Here is a 19,655-nt window from a genome sequence, read left to right on the forward strand (position 1 = left end):
GCCCTCACAGTCGGGCAGTGGTGGCGCATGTCTTTAATCCCAGCACTTGAGAGGCAGAGGCAGGCAGATCTCTGTGAGTTCAAGACCAGCCTGGTCTACAGAGTGAGTTCCAGGACAGCTAGGGCTGTTACATAGAGAAACCCTGTCTCAAAAAACCAAAACAACAACAAACCCCACAATCCCCCCTTCCAACAAAACTCAAAACACCTGACAGGCACTGGGCTGGCTGGGGCAGAGCCACCCACACCTCTCAGGACCCCAGGGTACTGGGAGAGCAGGTCTTTCACTCCACTGCCCACCCCAGCATGGCAGGGCTCCAGGACGCTGGACTGCTGGTCTACTTCAGGGCAGTTAGCTTTTATGCTCGCCACAGAGAGCATTCCCTAACTTTCCTAACAAGGTTTCTTGTGGGTCTCTGAGCCTCACAGCAGAACTTAGGGTCTTGGGGGCTAGCAGGGCAGGCCAGACAAGGACCCAGAATGCAGCACATGAGATGGATACTGAGCAGAAGGGTGGATGGACAAAGGGACTAACAGGGATAAGTGGACATATAGGGAGGAACAGACAAGTGAACAGAGACAGATTAGTGGACTGACAGATGAAAAACAGACAACAGGCACGGTGGCCCATACATGTAAATCCAGCACATGAGAGGTGAAGGCACAGTGATCACAAGTTCAAGACCAACCTGAGTTACAGAGCAAAGGCTGTGCCTCAAAACCAAAAGGAAAGGGGTGGGTGGTTCTGGGTGGGTGGGCAGGTGAGGATGGATAGGTGAACAGGTAGATAAGGGCTGGGTGGGCAGGTGGCTGGACGGATGGACAAGTGCGTAGATGGTAACATGCATGGGATGGGTGAGTGGCCGGGTGGGCAGGTGGACTGGCACAGGAGTGAAAGGGCGGGTGGTGAGGATGATGGACAGGTGTGGTGCCAGAAGGCCACAAGCTTCACTGCTGCCTCACAAGACACAGCAGGGCCACGGCCCCTCCTGGTTAATGAGAGCACAGCCTGTGCTTTGCTTACCACAGCAGAGCCAGGGACACCTACCAGGAGGCCTGGGTAGGCTTGGGCCGTGGGGGGCAGGAGCATAGGGTGATGGTGCACCCCTCCTGCCGAAAGAACACTCAAGACCCTCCAGCTACAAGCAGCCAGAAACTTTGGTTTTTGTTTTCAAGCTTCTATCCTCAGGAAAGCTGCCCAGTGAAGGGGACACGGACTGCTCCCTGAGGTGACAGCCCGCAGGCTAGTAGTGACAGCAATGATGAGCCCCATCAGCGTCCCCCCGACACACTGAGGGACGAGCACTAGGAGAACGGTGCCCAGGATCCCACCTGGCCCACAGCCAAGCATAAGCCTCAGCCTACGCGGGGACAGGGGCAGAGAAAAGAGCGATGAATGGGCAAAAGGCTTGGGGACGGAGTCAGCTCTGAGCCCTCGGGGTTTGTGTCCCTGCAGAGGAGACCACCCAGACCAGAGTGCAGTGAGGACAGAGCCCCAAAGGGTGGGCGGCACGTGTGTGACCCTACCGGCCACACAGAATGAAGGCAACTGGGTGGAGCAGATCCTCAGTCCCATGGGACCTTGATGGGTGAGAATGTCCAGAGATCGGGCTGGCCCATGTGCAGCATGTTGTGGAACGGCGATTTACTCCACTGGAATGGGGGTAACTGGTCCCACGTGGGGCCACTGGCTGCCAGCATGCTCATGAACTTGGCCAGTGAAAAGCTGGTCACCTGGAGGCCAGAGAGCAAGCCACTGAGGTGGTAGGGCTCAATCTGGGGGCCCAGCTCTCAGAGCACCATTCTGAAGCTGACCCCAAAGCAAATATCCCCTTAACCTTGACCCAACTGCATCCCAGGTCTGCCCCCTGACCCTGCACCTGCTCCACCCACCCTTCCCCAGAGCATGTGGCAGCTGGCTTGGGTGGCGAACCTTCACATCAATGCCACCATGGGCACGCTGGTGCAGGGCCTGAAATGGGTAGGAGCCATTGGCGGGGTTAAGGTCAGAGCGGGCAGAGATGGCGTTCTCCGCATTGGGCTTCGGGGTGCAGGCTTCACACAGTGACAGAGGGTCATGAAGAAAGTCATTGTACCTGGATGCAGATGGAAAGGATGCTAGTCACCCTCGAGAAGAGCCAAGCTCCTCATGGCACAGAATGGCCCTGACCCTTCCTAAACTTTCTAGGCTTCTCCTAACACCAGCCACGTCTCAGGCAGGGTCAGATGTGGACCACCCTCACCCCTCCAAGGGGTCACCCTAGCCTTGTCACTTGACTCTTCCTGGGGGAGGTTCTCCAGGCCCTTCCTCCAAACAGGTCAGACACCCAGTCTATTCCTCAACAGCATCTGTGGGGACTCAGGCTGCCCAACCACACTTCAGCTCCAGCCTGGGTCCTGGGCAGGCATCTCCATCTCCCAGGAGAAAGGGATTCCCCAAGGATAGCAGGGAACAAGGCCCGCCACCTGCAGACCAAGACTTGTGGCAAGGTTCAGCGGCACTGTCACAGACACACAGGTGGCTCTCTGCACCAAGCTAGGAGTGTGCTGACCCACCTCATGAGATGGACCATGGAGTCCAAGTCCTCCACCAATGACTGGTCCCTCCGGAAGATCTGGGCTCGAGGATTCTTAGTGTAGGAGAACCAGTCTCCATACTGGGCCACCAAGGCCTGCATCCCACTAGCGTTGAATACAGTCTCAAAGAACCTGCTGGGACAAGGGTGGTCACCCACGAGTCCTACCAGCCACAACTGACTGAAGCTGTAGCCAGAATGTGGGGGGGGAGGGGAGGCAGTCACAGTGGAACTGTGATCAGGGCCACATCAGGTTGCAGCAAGGCCCTCTTGTACTGTAAGGGATAAACCTGGGCTCTGGGTCAAATCCCATCTCAGCATTCTCCAACCAGCGATCCCTGCCTCAGTTTCCACATCTGTGGAATGAGAACAGGCTGCTACAGTCAGGTATCATGGTCACAAGGACCCAATGGCAGGTCCTTACATCCTAAGAAAGCACAGGATGTAAGATAGCTCTGAAGAACCCAGCTAAGACTGAGTTTACTGGGACTCAGGCTGTCCCAGCCACACCTCAACTTTAGCCTGGGTACTTCATGGGCATCTCCATCTCTCAGGAGACAGGGTTGGGTCCAGCTGAATGCCTGGCAATACCCAGTCCCAAGGTGTGGCCGTCCCAAGTCACCCTGCAGCGGCTACCAGAACTGGAGGTCACACATGAGGTACAGCTTTCCCGCAGGAGAGGGGCTGGGACAGCTCTCGTTGTCCTGCATGTTTCAAATGTCAATAGGGAGGACTCTGCCTCAGGGAGGACAGACTGGGGGGACGGAGAGTGTGGAAAAAGAAAGAGCACATACGGGATGTTGTAGCTAGCCCAGTAGGTCGTCTTGTAGAGCTCTGCGGTCTTGTCGGCCACCACCACCATGCCCCTGAGACCCGGAGAGATGGACAAAGCAAGTGAGGAGACAAGCTGAGGGCACAGCCAGTGTGAGGGCTCTCGGCGCCCTGAGCAGGAACTGTGCCGAGTCCTGAACCTCCCACCCCCATCAGGGGTACCCCTCTCCTAGGCCGCCCTTCCTCCCTCTGCCCCAGGGACTCACGGAATCTGTTCTAGGATGGTAAGCACCCGGCTTCCAGCGCTGTGCTCCTTAGGGATGAATGCCTTGTAGTCCACAATCATCCATTGGTTATTATACCTGCCAGGCACAAGGAAAGAACTACATCAAACCTGGAACGCTTTCGGGAGAGGAGAAAAGAAAATCCTTTCGTTCTTGAGCCTCAGTTTCCCCAAGTATAAAACAAGGAAGGAGCTCGAGCTGCTCCAGTGAGCATCTAAGAGAAGGGGCTGGGCAGAAGACCCCGGAGCCCCAGTGGTCCCCAAGTAGGGCTGTGGGGCCAGGAACGCACGCACGCACGCACGCACGTGCCACTGTTGAACCGCTTGAAGACCTCTGCCCAGGTGGCCCCATCTAAGGCCAGGCGGTTGGCCACGACGTTCCGAATCCACTCCAGCACGCAGCCCTGGGGCTGCACATACTTCCACAGGGCGGGGTTCTTGTTGCCGATGGTGGTCTCCAGGGTGACCTGTGAGAGAGAGAGTGGGCTGCAGACTCCACATGGCAGCCCTGCCCTGTCTCGGAGGCTCAGAAGTCAGTGTTTATGCTTTCCTTACAACCCTAACCTGCTCTGGTGCACACCCCTCTTGGATTCCTTGGAAAAGTATTTAGTTTGGGGGAGACTCAGGATCTTGTACCCAGCTCTACCTTGGGGACCAGACTGAGGAGCCCAGAATGCCACTCCTAAGTGCCTCCCTTGTCAAAAGGTGAAGTATCCCCTAAAAGGCAGCATTTCATCCCACCCCTTCACTCTGCTCCACAGGGAGAGCTGGTGGCATGAGGTTATTCACCTGACTCCCCTGCAGCCAGAGACATTGGGAAGACCCTAGCCCACGTTGCTCTGTCTTGGAGTCACAAGCCATCTGCTGCTGCCTATGAAACCTCACTGCTCCCTGGGGCCCTTATGTGTCTACATAAACATGCCTTGTTCTCACCGGTTAAAACCAACGCAGAACTAGCTAGGTGTGGTGGCACATGCCTATAACCCAGTACTCAGGAGGCAGAGGCAGAGAGGCAGGAAGACTGTCAGAAGTTCAAGGTGAGCCAGGGCTTCAGAGTGAAGCCTTAGCTGGGCACAGTCCTAAACACCTTTTTAACCCCAGTCCTAGGGAGGTAGAGGCAGGAGGATCAGGAGCTCAAGGAAACCTCAGCTACAGAGTGTGTTTGGGGCCAGCATGGGCTACATGAGACCCTGTCTCAGAAAACCAAACTAAAAAATAGAAAGAGAAGAAAAATAAAGACACCATCTAAGCTGGGCCTGGCACAGGCGTATAACTGCAGTCTACTCGGAAGGCTGAGGCAGGAGGACTGCTGGCCTGGGCTATGTACTGAGTTCCAGGGCAGCCTGAGCCACAGAGTGATACACTGTCTTAAAAAACCTAAATTAATAAATAAATAGAGCAAACAAACAAAAACATAAAAAATAAAAGCTGGGTATAGTGGCTCACACCTTTAAACCCAGCACTTGGGAGGCAAAGGCAAGCAGATCTCTCTGAGTTCAAGACCAGCCTAGTCTACACAGCAAGTTCTAAACCAACCAGGGCTACATAGTAAGACTATGCTTAAATAAATAAATGAATGAATAAACAAACAAATAAACAAACAAACAAATAAAGCAAGAGTCTGAGAAGGTCACCAGTATCCTACACTGTAAAAGGGGTTGATGGCCTCCTCTCCTGGCTCAGTGAGGAGGCCCAAGGTTCCACTGCACACGTGCAGACAGACAGACACAGACACACAGACGTGCATGCGCACACATAGAGGGCCCTCTGGGAACAGGCGGGGGAAGCTTGTTGGCCTGAGGCTCCTGCTGCCTCTCCCCCCTGGCCCCACAAGCCTCCCCCACACTAGGAAGCAGCAACGGCAGGAACATGAACGTGAACCCCACCTCGCCCTGCCAGTGCCCTCGCATCCGCTGCACCCAGGCGCTTTCTGCAGCAAAGTCGTCTCCTGGCAGCATCAGTCTGTGATCTCAGGCGCCAGGAACAGATTTCTAAAGGGGCCTGGATGCCAGCCAGGGAGCAGAGGAAGCAGGGCGCTGTAAACAGCAGCTCTTCAGAATGTGGCCAGGTTAGTGGATGGGGAGGGGAAGGCAGCAGAGAGCAAGGTCACCCGCTGAAAGGAGGTGTTTATGCTGAACTCAGAAAAACAAACCAAGGTCACTGCACTTCAGGGCTTTGCAAAGTCTCCAAGACAGTGCCTCAGAGGTCCTGCACACCTCATCCTTCACTGTATCCCCAGAGCCTGTATGCTGTATCCCCAGGGAGCATGTGACTCACATGCCACTCACCAGCCCACTGCCCAGGATGTAGAAGTCATCACCGGAGAAGATGGTGCCCGGGTAAGATGAAAAGACCAAGTTGTTGCCAGCAATCAAGGGGTGCTCCTCTGTGGGGGGGAGGGGATGAGCTGGTCAGGCAGGCCCTGTGGGGACCCCATACCCCATCCCACAAGACTGGAGTCTCCAGTGAGGAACAAGCAGTCCTCAGGGGGCCGCTCTCATCCCTTCAGCCATTTGTTACAGCAAACGAGGCCCTTCACATAAAATATGTGAGTGGCACCTGTCTGGAATGCTAACACCAGGAGGCTGAGGCAGGAGGACTGCTCCAAGTTCAAAGCTACATGGGCTACACAGTGAGTTCCAGGCCAGCCAGAGCTACATGATGAGACTCTAATTCAAAAAGGAAGAGGCGGGGAAGGTAGAGGAGGAAGATAAGGAAGAGGATGAAGAGGAGAGAGAGGAAGGAGAGGAGGAAAGGGTAGAAGGAGCAGAAGGAAGGGGAGGAGCCCCACGGGCTGTCTCTACTGATTCCACAGCAAACTTGCAAGGTGATGACAGCAAGATGCTCTGAAACTGCTCCTCAGGGTAGCTGGAGACAGACTTTCCTAACACTGCTGGCGAATTAGTTTTAGAAGGAGCAAATAAATAAAGTCATTTAAAAATGCAGATGGATCTCACTTCATCGGGAGGATCTGCGAGGGGGGAGCTCAGGGTGGGGTTGGTGTCTACTCTGGACCCATGACATATGTGACTGTATACAACTGAGACCAGATGAGGATAAAGCAACGAAAAAATCAGAAGGGACCTTGGAACAGCTACAAGTAAACAACCCATCTGCAGGGACAACGTCCCGAGGGCCATGGATGTCACATGCAAGAGGGCCTCGCTATTTGGCACAATTTCCCCTGCACATAGCTTCCACGTATTGGTGGTACTGTTTTGAGGGACTTGCTCATGCCAGGTGAGCGATCTGCCATGGAGATATATCCCTAGCCCTTAAGCAGGTTTTAAAGAGTTAAAAATGTAAGAAACCATGGTGGTGAGTGCCTGTTGTCCCAGTACCCAGGAGGCTGAGGCAGGAGGACTGCTAGTTAGTGCCGCCCCACTATGTGCAACTGGTCTCTCCCCACTGCCAGTGTTCTGCTTGCCTCACTGGGAAGGTGGTGGGCACACACTAGAGTGAGTTCAAGGCCAGCTGGGACATGCATGCAGCTGAATGGTACAGCGTTTGCCTGGCAAGAAGGCCCAGGGTTCAACCCTCCATGATAGTCAGAAGAAAGTAGAAGGGTAGGTAAAGGCAGAGGGGTGGATGGTGGTAACCTTGGGAGCCAGCTGACAGACCTTGCTTGCCAAATAAGAATTCTTGGCACAGGGCCAGAGAGATGGCTCAGCTGTTAAGAGCACATGGTAGCTCACAACCATCTACAGTGGGATCTGATACCCTCTTCTGGCATAAAGGTGTACATGCAGATAGAGCACTCATATACATTAAATAAATAAATAAATACCTTTTGTTTTTGTTTTTGTTTTTTGTTTTTCGAGACAGGGTTTCCCTGTGTAACTTTGGTGCCTGTCCTGGATCTCGCTCTGGAGACCAGGCTGGCCTTGAACTCACAGAGATTCTCCTGGCTCTGCCTCCTGAGTACTGGGATTAAAGGCACATGCCACCTCTGCCCTGCTAGTGAGTTAATTATTAAGATTTGTTTCCTGGCCTGGAGAGATGGCTCAGCGGTTAAGAACACTGGCTGTTCTTCCAGAGGTCCTGAGTTCAATTCCCAGCACCCACTTGGTGGCTCACAACCATCTGTAATGAGATCTGGTGCCCTCTTCTGGCCTGCAAGGATACATGCAGACATTACACTGTATATATAATAAATTTAAAAAAAAAAAAAGAAAAAGATTTGTTTCTTCTCAAGTGTTTTTTGTTGTTGTTGTTGTTTTTTGTTTTGTTTTTTGTTTTTGTTTTTTTTCCCATGCTGGTCTCTTTAGGCTCCTCCTTTCCTTCTCTTCCCCTACCTCCCCCCCCCTTGCCACCACCACCCGGCCAAATAAATAAATCTTAAAAAAAAAATGAACTTCTGGCTCCAATCCAGAGCTCCGCCCAAGGCCCCACCTCTGTGCACCACCCTCCTGCAAGGCTGCTGCTCCCTCTTCTCACCTCTCGGTCCCTCCCGGAACTGCAGGTGGTACTTCTTGATGATGCGAAGCATGTTCTGGTAGGAGTTCCATGTGTTGTGTGCCACCAGGAGGTCACGCCCACCTGGCAGCAGCTTGATGAGAGCGGAGCAGGAACCGGAGCCCAGGGAAGCCTTGGTTTTGGTCTTATTCAGGGCTGGCTCTAGGTCTTCCAGGTCTCCGGCGATCTGCAGCAGGCTGAGGAGCCAGGATGGGAGGGTCAGCGGCTACTCTACACCCTTGTCACAGCTGAGGCCCCAGGGGTCAGTAGACCCACTGTGTTCTGGGAGCAGGAAATGACAGAGCTGGCCTAGAACCGGGATGACTATGAGGTTCATGACTCCTTACCCACCCTGCGCAGGCTGGGGCTGGGCACTTACAGGAACCCCAAGGGTTTGATGGTGAACCTCCCAGTTGGGAAGGTCAAATGGCCTTCGTAGCTGTCCTCCAGGCCTTTCAGCTGCAGGAGGGTCAGCCGCACCTAGGGGAGGGGCAGAGGGAGGATGAGCCCCTCCCCCACCCAGTTCACCCCTTCTATACCATTGCTGGGGCTCTGACCTGGTCCAGGGGTGCTCAACAGGCTCCAGCCAGCCCTGACCCCTTTCCTGCTTTCAGTAACTCAACTAACTGTATGACACATCCTCATGCTGACCCCAAGTCCCCCTCACTTAAGAACCCAGATCAAAAGCCACCTCCTCAACAAAGCCTTCCAGTTTGGCCAGACCCCCTTCCAAATATCCCCCTCGTCTTAGATGCTGGCTGTGTGGCTGACCCTGGCACCTGCCCTGAGGTTGCCTTCTCCCCACGGCCAGTTCTGCCTCAGCACCTGTAACTAGAGGCATCATCATGCCTCTCACTGGATCTTGGCTGGTGCTGGGCAAGTTAAGTCCAGGCAAGATAGATGGGCGGACTGGGTAGGAATGGATGGACAGGAGGGGATGGGTAGACAGGTGGACAGACAGAAGGATGGATGGGTTGATGTGTGCATGTGGGTATCTAAGCAGATGCATTGCTGGGTGAAGGAATACCTTAGTAAGCAGATGCACGCATGGGTGGATGGATGGGACAGAAGGGGGTACACGGGTGATATGGAGGGTAGATGGGTTGATGTGTGTTGGCGAGTAAGCAGACATATGGAAGCATGGTGGGATGAGTGGGTATGTGGAGTGAGACAGCCTGATGCAGAGGGGCAGTAGATGAGTTGGCAGAGAGAACTATGTATAGGAGGATAACGGTGTCAGCACTGGAGGACGCAGGGTCATCCACAGAGGCTACTGCCTGTGCTGTGCAGCTAAACCCTCAGGTCCCTAGAGAATTCACAGGTTCTTTGCACTGATGACCTAGCCAGCAGCCCAAGGCCAAGGAGCCAGCCACCCAGGCCTAGCCCTTAGCATCCAGTCAGTAAAGCTCAGCCCAGGCAGGGAATGCAAAGGCTGGCATTTTTCTCCTCCCTCCCTTTCTGAAATGGTGTTCGCCTTATCCAGCCTTCCGACACCTCCCTGACAGTGAGAGCCACATGCCACCACTTAGCTACATCTAGGTTCTTTGACAGCAGGAAGGCGGAAAGGGCTGGGCATCCGGGCCAGAATGAGCAGCTGGAGGTGCATCAAGTGGACAGATGGAAGGATGGCAGCTCGGAGAGGAAGGCTGCAGATGCTGACCGACACTAGAACGCACTGGACGTCTGGCTCACTCAGGGCCAGCCAGGGACTGCATAGGACACGGGCACACCCAAAGAGCCACCTCCCCTCGAGCAGGGCAGCCTGGCCCACCTGGTGCCAGTATGGAGAGTCCTGGTTAAGCTCCATCTCCCTCTGCATCCACTCCAGGTTGGCCTCCAGGAAGCTCTTGAGTTTCTCACAGTAGCTGACTTCATACTCAAAGGGGCCACAGTAATTGACCATCGTGTTCATCCAATGCATGTAGATGAGCTGTGGGGAGGAGGCAGGGCAGCTGCTGTTCTCTTTGTACGGGACCCTAGGACTCGCCCCACCAAAGTGCAGAGGCAGCCCCTAGCCTATGTGGCTCTCAGCCCCCTTCAAGGCCCAAAGCCTTGGGTCACCCTCTTCTGGGGCCTGTGATATGGAAGGTCCAGGCTAGACTGCACCTTCTCTGTTGCTGGGACCGGGTTGAGCATTGTGCTCCACCATCAAATACAGGGGTCTTGGGTCATTTCTGTCGGGTTTGTAGCACTGGAAATTAGACACAGGGCCTCGTGCAGGCCAAGCAAATGCTCTGCAAGGCCACTGGATAACAGCTTAGTCCTCAGGTCTGGCTTTGTTGTTTTGTTTGGGTTGTTTGGCAGTGGGGGTCTTAAGTAGATGAGGCTGGCCTTGAACACCTGATCTTCCTGCTTCCATCTGCCAAGTGCTGGGATTACAAGTATGCATTATCAAGCCTGGCTATGCAATGCTGGGGATGGACTCTGGAGCCTGTGCCTGCTAGGCAAGCTATCTACCAATGCCACCACATTTCCAGCTATTGTTTGGATTTTTAAACAGGTTCACACTCCTCGGCCTCTGGCCTGCTAAGATTACTCCAGGCACTGTGAGCATATACCACCACTCTTGGCTGCTTCTGGGCAGCTCCCTACTCTGTTCCAAGCATGGAGGACAGAGGGAACAAGACAACCCCCTGCTGACTCACCGGGCCAGAAAAGTGCGCCAGGCTGTCAGCACTGCCCAGGTGCAGTATGGAAAAGCTTGGGCTTGCCTACTGGGGAGGAGACTGCAGCCAGCCTACCCTGTCCCCAGCTGATGGACATCAACTCCTGGACATGTGGATGAGGTTATCCCAGACCACTCAGATACCCCACCAGCCGACTTCAACAGCACCAGTAAGCCTACCAAGGTCAGCCCGACCCAACCTAGAACAACCAGGGCACAGAGCCGATGCTCCCCAGGAGGAGGCCTGCTGGCCTACGGCTCATGCTAGTGAGCAGCCTCACACAGATGGGCATGCTGTGGCCTCCAGTGCTCTGAGCTAAGCATGTGATCGCTGTCTGCACACAGTGGTCCACTGGGCGGCATTGCTGTGAGGAGAGCGTGAGGTTTCTGAGCTTGTCCTAGGACTCTGGGACCCTGCTCTCTTCCTCCTCCATTTTTGTCTTCTGGCTCATGAAGGAAATGTCTTGCTCTGCTATGGATATGTCCCTGCCACTGCTGTCCAGACCTACCAGAGGCCCAAAGCAATGATCCACCGGCCTTTGGGCAGGAACCATCCAGAACTATGAATGAGCCAAACAAAACAAACCCTTGCCTTTATGAGCTCACTGTCTTGGGTATTTCATTACAGTGAAGTGAAACCAACACATCCACTTTACAGCTGGGGAAACTGAGGCACAGGTGGGCAAATTCCCGTGTCCCCAAACACTGAGACATTGAATCATGGGACCAACATTGGGGTCCATGTCAAGATGGGCTTTTGCCAGTCCCAAAGCCCCACACTCTCGGCAACTGCTCCATGGTGCTTGCTTCTCTTGAAGAGGGCCAGAGTTCGGTTCCCTACACCACTGTAACTCCAGCTCCAGATCTGACACTCTTCAGCCTCTTTGAACACCCACGTACATGTGGCATGCTCTTACACACACACTACACACACACACACACACACACACACACACACACACACACACACCAATATAAATAAAAATAAATCTTTAGCCAGGCGGTGGTGGTCCATGCCTTTAATCCCAGCCAGCACTCAGGAGGCAGAGGCAGGCGGATCTCTGTGAGATCGAGGCCAGCCTGGTCTATAGAGTGAGTTCAAGGACAGCCAGGACTGTTACAACAGAGAAAGCCTGTTGTCAAAAACCAATAAATAAATAAATAAATCTTTCAAAAATACCAAGGGGAAGAAGACATGAAGGCAGAATGGAGAACCACGGACCATTAGGGTGAGGAAGGGGCCGCTGGGAGGTGGGAAGAACAGAGAAAGCAGCTGGGGGACACGGGTGAAGTACAGAACATGTATGTATAAACTGTCACATTGGGGCCATGGAGATGACTCAGAAGGTACAGGAGCTTGCCACCAAGCCTGATGACCTGAATTCAGTCCCTAGAATTCACATCATCTTTTTAGAATACACGAACACAAAAGAAAAGGAAAACATTATGCCGAGTGGCAGTTACAAGAAGGCTTGCACTTCCCAGCACGCATCCTGAGCTCGGGGCTCCATCCCAGCACTGTACAGACCAAGTGGTGACACACTACTGTGACCCCAGCACTAGAGATGGGAGGCAGGAGAACCACGAGTTCAGGGACATCCTTGGCTACACCCTGAGTCTGCAACCAGCCAGGGCTACCGAGCCTCTATCTCAACAGAAACAAAAGCCAGGAGGAGGAGGAGGAGGAGGAGGAGGAGGAGGAGGAGGAGGAGGAGGAGGAGGAGGAGGAGGAGGCGGCGGCACCGCCACTGTATGACCGCACTTCTGTGGGATGTTTAGAAAACAAAATGCAAACCACACCGTTGGCCTTGGTGGTGCCCAGGGCTCCGTGGAGTGTTAGCTGGATGGGTTCCTTCTGGATGATGAAGAAACTCTAAACTTGGTGGTAGTGGTCTGACTGCACAACCTTAGAGGTGTACCCAAAACCACTAGATTGCACTGTTTTCCCTTTCCCCCCCTTTTTTGGGGGTATGTGGTCAAGACTGTTCCTGAACTCCTGACCCTTGTCCCTCTATCCCCCAGTTGCTGGGACAAGAGGCATGAATAATAGCCTAGGAATTTTTGTTTCTTTGTCTCTAGCTCAGGCTACCCTCAAACTCAGCAATCCTCCTGCCTCAGCCTCCCAACTCATGCAGTAACAAGCATGTTCCACCATGTCCAGCTTCAGGTGCTGTTTTGAAGAACAGACTCTTTTTCTCCCCACCTACATGGAGGACAGGAGGTGGGACCCATTCACACAACAACACACACACAACCCCACTGAAAGTCCTGAGGATGTCCTGGCTTGGCTGGGGGCAGGAACCCAGGCTCCCCACATTGGTCTTACCTCCTCGGACACAGAGGCCTCCACCACACCAGCTGCATAGGCCTGAAGGCTGTCATTGTAGCTTCCATTTGTGCCCAGGTCCAGATAGGCCCACCTGGAGGGGAGAGGGAGGACATTCAGTCAATATCGGGGACCTACAAAACAAGCCACCACAGCAGACCCGTGGCTGCAGGCACCTGGGGTTTGACTTTCAATTCCTTACAACACAGACGGAATCCAGGGCCTCGTGTGCCCGATATGCGCTCCAGCCCTGTTTCTGTTTCTCCAGACAGGGTCTCACTATGGAGCCCAGGCTGGCCTGGAACTCTAACCCTCCTGCCTCGGCTTCCTCCGTGCTGACATCCCAGGTGTGTAATACCATGCCTGTCCAGCCTCTGGTTAGACCATAAAAACAGCCCAGTGAGCAACAGCTGCCCACACAGATGTCAGCCTGCTGGTCTGTACCTGCACACAAACTGGGCCAGATCCCTAAGACAGGAAGTGCGTTCCAACCAGAGACTAAACCTGCCCCCTCTCCCCACCTATGCCAACTGATGTCCCCAGTCATGCTGGCTGGCACTTTCTAAGCTGGCAATATCTGGCAACCACGTCCGATTTGTTTGCTGTTAAGACGATCAAGAGGCCGGGCTGTGGTGGCGCCCGCTTTTAATCCCAGCACTGGGGAGGCAGAGTCAGGCGGATCTCTGTGAGTTTGAGGCCCCCTGGGCTACAGAGTAAGTTCCAGGACAGGCGCAAAGCTACAGACTCCCACTGCCCTTCTGTGCCTCTGCCGCTGTTGTGGAAGGACATCGCAGCCAGCCCACAGGTCCCAGGAGCGGACAACACCCAGAACAGAGCATGTCCACAGACAGCGACCCTAGTGGCTCAGCTCCACGAGGGCCAGCAGCTGTTGGGGCCGTTTGTTATGGGGCACTGCTGCTCAGTGCTAACTGATACACTTGCAGGGTCAGTGGTCACCAAGGGCAGAGCAGGACTCTGTCAAGTCAGGCTACCATCATTATTTATTTTTGAGATGAAGTCTCTCACAGAGACCTGGATTTCCCCCAAAGTTCCACCTCCCCAGCATGGGAGTGCTATAAATTATCGCTTCAATCCTTGTTCTCATTTTCTTAATAGAATTGCCTTCAAAATAGTTCTCCAGAGGCTGGAGAGATAGCTCAGCAATTATGAGCTCTTGCAGATGACCCAAGATTAGTTCCCAATACCAACATTAGGCAGCTCACAAGAGCCTGGGAGTCCAGTTCCAGGAGATCCAAGCCCTTCCTCAGGCCTCTGCAGGCACCTGGTACGTAAACTCACACAGGCATACACACACAGATAAATAATTTTTTTTTTCTTAAGTAACTTCATTGGGTAGGGGGTGGGGGTGCCACTAGGTTGGCAGAATGCTCACCTAGCAGGCACCAAGCCCTGGGTTCTGTCCCCAACCCTTCATAAACTGGGCATCTGGTCATATGACTATATTCTTGGCATTCAGGAGGTGGAGGCAGGAGGATAACAAGTTCAAAGTCATTTAGAACAGCATAAGCTACATGAGACCCTTTCTCAAAAAAAAAAAAAAAAAAAGGTGTGTGCTGGAAAGACAGTCGGTCCGTCAGTGAAATGTTTGTTGGCTCTCCAAGCATGGAAAGCCACGTAAAAAGCTGGACATGGAGACCCACATAAAAAGCTGGTGGCCCATATTTGTGATTCCAGCATTGAGGAGGGGGAGGACACAGACAAATCTTCGGGGCTCCTTGGCCAGCCAGCTTCACCTAATCAACAAGTCCCTATCTAGTAAGAAATCCTGCCTCAAAAAAATATAGTAGCCAGCACCTGAGGAACAACACCCAAGGTAGACCTCTGGCCTACACACACACACACACACACACACACACACACAGAAAGAGAGAATAAAACACACACACACAGAACAAAACACAGTGAGAACAAAACACACACTACACACACAGAACAAAACACAGAGAGAACAAAACACACACTGCACATACACACACAAAACAAAACACACACACACACACACAGAGAGAGAATAAAACACACACTACACATACAACACACACCACCACCAACAAAAGCAGCCCAGGATGGAGCTAGAGAGGCAGCTTACCCGTGAAGGCACTTGATGCTCTTGCAGAGGACCAGGGTTTGGTTCCCAGCATCCCCACTGTGGCTCACAACTGTCTGTAACCCCAGGTCCAGGGGATCCGAAGCCTTCTCCTGGCTCCTCAGGTACTGCTTACACATGGCACACAGATGTGCAGGCAACCACTCAAACAGCAGCAGCCCAGGGGAGACATGAGAACATACCACAACCCAACAGAGTGATCCTTCTAAAGTGCCAGAATGCTCACTACGAAATAACCAAATACCATTGGGCAAGATGGTGTACACCTGAGGCAGGAGGACCAGAAATTTGAGGCCAGCCTGAACTACACAGTCAGACTTTCTCACACATGCACACCCTACTCTTATAACAACAACAACAAAATGATTTAGGAAACTGGAGGGATGGCTCAGCAGTTACAAGCACTTGCTGCCCTTGCAGAGGACCTGGGCTCTGTAACCAGCACCCACATGGTGGCTCACAACTACCTATAACTCCAGCTCCATGGGATCTGACACCCACGTTCTGGCTTCTGCAGACACCGGCACACATGTGAACACACACACACACACACACACACACACACTTCTAAAAATTATTCATGGAATTTTTAAAGACAGGATCTTCCTATGTAGCCCACACTAGCCTCATAATAAGAACCTATTTCAAATTTTTAAAAATAAAAAGGGCCAGGCTGGAGAGATGGCTCAGAGGTTAAGAGCACTGCTTGCTCTTCCAAAGGTCCTGAGTTCAATTCCCAGCAACCACATGGTGGCTCCCAACCATCTGTAATGAGATCTGGTGCCCTCTTCTGGCCTGCAGAGATACATGCAGACAGAACACTGTATACATAATAAATAAATAAATCTTTAAAAAAAATAAAATAAAATAAAAAGGGCCTGGGGCGTTCGGTTCCATCATAGAGTGCTTGCCCAGCATGCACAAACTCCTAGGTTCAATGCCCACAGTTCTAGGAGAAACAGAGAGGAAAAAGAGGAGGAAGAGGAAGCCGTACCATGTTTTAAAAAGCTAGGCCATTGCTGAGGTGGGTAGGGGTCTTTTTTTTTTTTCTTAAAGATTTATTTATTTATTATGTATACAGAAGAGGGCGCCAGATCTCATTACAGATGGTTGTGAGCCACCATGTGGGTGCTGGGAATTGAACTCAGGACTCTGTAAGAGCAGTCGGTGCTCTTAACCTCTGAGCCATCTCTCCAGCCCCCGTGGGTAGGGGTCTTAAATGTCTCCTAAGGCCACTCTCCCCTGCCACCAATCCTTCGGCAGTACACAGGACCTGTGGTTGCCTCCCCACACAGCAGGGTTCTCTCTAGCCACTCTTGAATGGCTCAGCCATATGACCCACTCCCCAGATGCAGTAGAGTCAAGATGCTTCCTGCTTTCCTAACCTGCCCTCCTTCCCTCCATTTTCCACCTCGTGGTGACTGGCTCTAACCAGCACTGTAGACAGCCTTCTGGTTGGTGGGATCCAGTTGAGAAGCAAGAAGGGAGTCAGAGGCCTACCTTCCCCAGGGTGGAGGCCACAGCTAGGCTGGCACAGGCTCTACCGTGGAATATCTCCATCCACAACACACCAAATCCTAACAGTCTCAGGGCCGTGTTGGGTGTTGGCTCAAAGTCATACTCATAGGCCCTCAAGACGGCTCAGTAGGTAAAGGTGCTTGCCACCAAGCCTAAGGACCTGAGTTCGATCCCCAGGGCCTATGAATTGCCCACACATATCATAGTACATGTGCCCCTCACCTCCTGCCTCATAAATAAATAAATGAAATGAAACAATTAAGAGTCAGACCCAGAACAGCAGAATGGAAGGAGAAGGGGGACAAGAATTTACCCTCACCAATCCCAGAATTGGCAATGGAGAAACCTCCAGAAGGAAGGTGAGCTCTAGTTCTAGGAGAATCTGGCTCCTGACCTCTGCCCTCCAGAAAAATGAGACGGGGTTTGGGGATTTAGCTCAGTGGTAGAGCACTTGCCTAGCAAGCGCAAGGGCTTGGGTTCGGTCCTCAGCTCCAGGGGGGATGGAGGGGGGGTGAGACAGTCACCCCCCAGGTTGGAGCTCCCACTGACAGGGGGACCAGGGCAGGCCAGAGGTCTTCCATTTGACCCAAGTCCTCACACGTCCTCAAGAAACTGTCTTCAAGGGTCTGTTTCCCTGCCTATAAATCAGCGTCTCCCACTATGAACTCCCTGTACTGTTGGAGTCTCAGAGTGAAGGGGCATATGACATAGGAGAGGAGGTAGAGGGCAGAAAAGATGCATGAGAGGCCTCGGTTTCCCCAGGCATAAAATGGCTGAAGGACCCTTAGTCCTTTCAACCAACAGCGGTGTTCTTTTTGTTTGTTTGTTTGGTTGGTTTTTCGAGACAGGGTTTCTCTGTGTTGTTGTGGTGCCTGTCCTGGATCTCGTTCTGTAGACCAGGCCGGCCTTGAACTCACAGAGATCCACCTGACTCTGCCTCCTGAGTACTAGGATTAAAGGCATGCGCCCGGCTACAACGGTGCTTTCTAAGTCCCAGTGAGACTGTGGGACCCCTTCAGCCCCATTTTAGGCAAGAAAACAGGCTCAGAGAAGGGGAGCCACTTGCCCTGGGTCACACAGCAGTAGATCTGAGGCTGGAAGAAATGTACAACACAATCAAGGAAGACCCTTCCCCACTATCATGAGCCCTATAACTGGAAACATTCCTAGCACACTTAGATGTCCTCCTGAGTCCAAAACCTCCTCCCCATGCACACCTCACTCCTGTGCCTTCACATCCAAGCAGGGGTTCTTCATTCCCTCTTGGCTCTAAGAAAGACCAGAACAAAAATGCGTGAGTCAGCAGAGGCCATGCTGTCAGATCAAGTCACATGGGGTACCCCTGATGCCAGCCAGAGCTGTGGTTCCCTTCAAATAGTCAGCAGCCTTCTCTCCCTGGAAGCCTTCCTAGATTGGCCACACCTAGCTGTCACCTCTGCAGCAACCTTCCAAGGACCACCAACACTGGAGGTGTCTTTAGCATCTATCTGTGTCCCCCAAACCTGTGGAAGCCCATGCCGTAGGAAGGAGGCTGTGTCCTCTGAGCATGAGTATATCCAGGCCTGGTGGGGGGCCATGCAGGTTCTGGAGGTTCCCCCAGCATTGCCTGAATCTGGGTTTCCAGGCAGATTGCTGGCTCTGGCTTCCTGTGGGGCTTGTCTGCATGTGTGTGTCTCTTTCTCTACCCGAATCTTGTTTGGCACTGGGTCCTTGAGACCACACACCAGGATAAGAATGACTGAGCACAAGGCGTCATTCCTGGTGCAGATCCCGCCCCACCCCAACAAGAACCCACCTTTAAGTTCTGGGTTCACAGTGGTGATGTGGGGACCCAGACTAGCAGGGGAGTTAGTGAAAGACGAGAGATCGGAGGGCCAACCTGTGTCCCAAGAGTGACCCTGATCGTACTGATGAGCACTTAGCTCTGTAGCATCGGGCCATGAACTTGTCCCTGGATGGGCAGAAGCAGCAACAAGGATACTGTCTACGCTTGTGAACTCAGGGACCCTACGATCCCTCTGGTTTGGAGCTAGGCTCACTCCTGGCACCCTGTCTCTGGAGGAGGACAAAGGCCTGGCCTCCAGGACAGCTGTCACTACCCCTCAGGCTGGAGAGCCTGGTGTGGTGGTGGTGGCGGCGGCGGCGGCGGCGGCGGCGGCGGCGGGCGCACGCCTCAGCCGGGTCTGTGTGAGCTCCAGGCCAGCCTGGTCCACACAGCGAGTTCTAGGCCAGCCTGCCCATGTGGGCAGAGGGCGGGCGGGCTGGCTGGTCACAGCGGTCCCCCAGACCTCGGGGAGAACTCCTGTGGTTAGGGACAGGAGTTCATGTGTCACCCACTAACGCTGGGCCTGGGCTCGGCGGTGGACTCCCTAGGTCGGCAGCCCGGAGTCCTGTCATCCGCCAGGCCCACGGTGGCGGCGGGGACGGCCCACCCTTACCCGGTATCGCGGATGGCATTGGTGAGGTTGGCCCAGGCTACCGCGTCGGGATGGAGGCCGTCCACCAGGCGCAGCTGACCGGACGCGGCGTCCAGCAGCAGCGAGCGGGCTCGGGAGACGGGCGGGTCGAGGTTTGGGCGCCGCCCGCCGGGCCCTGGTGTGGGGAGGGCGCCCGCCGGGCCGCTCAGCAACAGCCCGGCCAGCGAGGCCAGCGAGGCCAGCCAGGCGAGCGCCAGCGCCCGCCTCAGCGCCCGGGCCGCCGGGCCGCCGGGGCTCCGGTCCACGGGCGCAGCCATCGCGTGCCTCCGCCGGACCACGTGACTGTCACTCCGGAGGCGGGGCTAGGGCGGGGCCTGCGCGCGGGCTTCCGGGGTGGGCGGGGAATCTGTGGGCCGGAAGGGGCGGGGCCCACTTTAAAGGTTCCCCGCTGGCTGCGGAAAGCCGGCTTGGCCTCCTTCCCCGGGATTGGCGTATTCTTTTTTGTTGTTGTTCGTTT

At 53.9% G+C, this 19,655-nt stretch overlaps 1 protein-coding gene across 1 annotated transcript; it reads right to left on the reverse strand.

Annotated features, from left to right (window-relative positions):
• Positions 1-13: 13 nt before the first annotated feature.
• Positions 14-19,455, reverse strand: Plbd2 (phospholipase B domain containing 2). The gene is made up of 12 exons (XM_052755206.1): positions 19,160-19,455; positions 13,076-13,169; positions 9,856-10,014; positions 8,464-8,564; positions 8,067-8,281; positions 5,918-6,015; positions 3,936-4,096; positions 3,613-3,708; positions 3,370-3,441; positions 2,556-2,708; positions 1,933-2,095; positions 14-1,733 (listed from the first exon to the last, which is right to left on the reverse strand). The coding sequence occupies exons 1-12, from the start codon at positions 19,453-19,455 to the stop codon at positions 1,566-1,568; spliced, it is 1,776 nt and encodes a 591-aa protein (XP_052611166.1). The 3' UTR covers positions 14-1,565.
• Positions 19,456-19,655: the final 200 nt, after the last annotated feature.

The sequence above is a fragment of the Peromyscus californicus genome, unplaced genomic scaffold (genome assembly GCF_007827085.1).
Source record: "Peromyscus californicus insignis strain IS unplaced genomic scaffold, ASM782708v3 Scaffold_2__1_contigs__length_46816999, whole genome shotgun sequence".
NCBI lineage: Eukaryota > Metazoa > Chordata > Mammalia > Rodentia > Cricetidae > Peromyscus > Peromyscus californicus.

Excerpts from the sequence above, each read along its gene's own strand:
- Plbd2 (XM_052755206.1), bottom strand. The coding sequence starts at position 19,455 with ATGGCTGCGCCCGTGGACCGGAGCCCCGGCGGCCCGGCGGCCCGGGCG. Across the intron at positions 6,016-8,066 it reads GTTCCGGGAGGGACCGAGAG|AGGAGCACCCCTTGATTGCT; the intron begins GTGAGAAGAGGG and ends TCCCCCCCACAG. Across the intron at positions 2,096-2,555 it reads TCCATGGTCCATCTCATGAG|GTACAATGACTTTCTTCATG; the intron begins GTGGGTCAGCAC and ends ATCTGCATCCAG.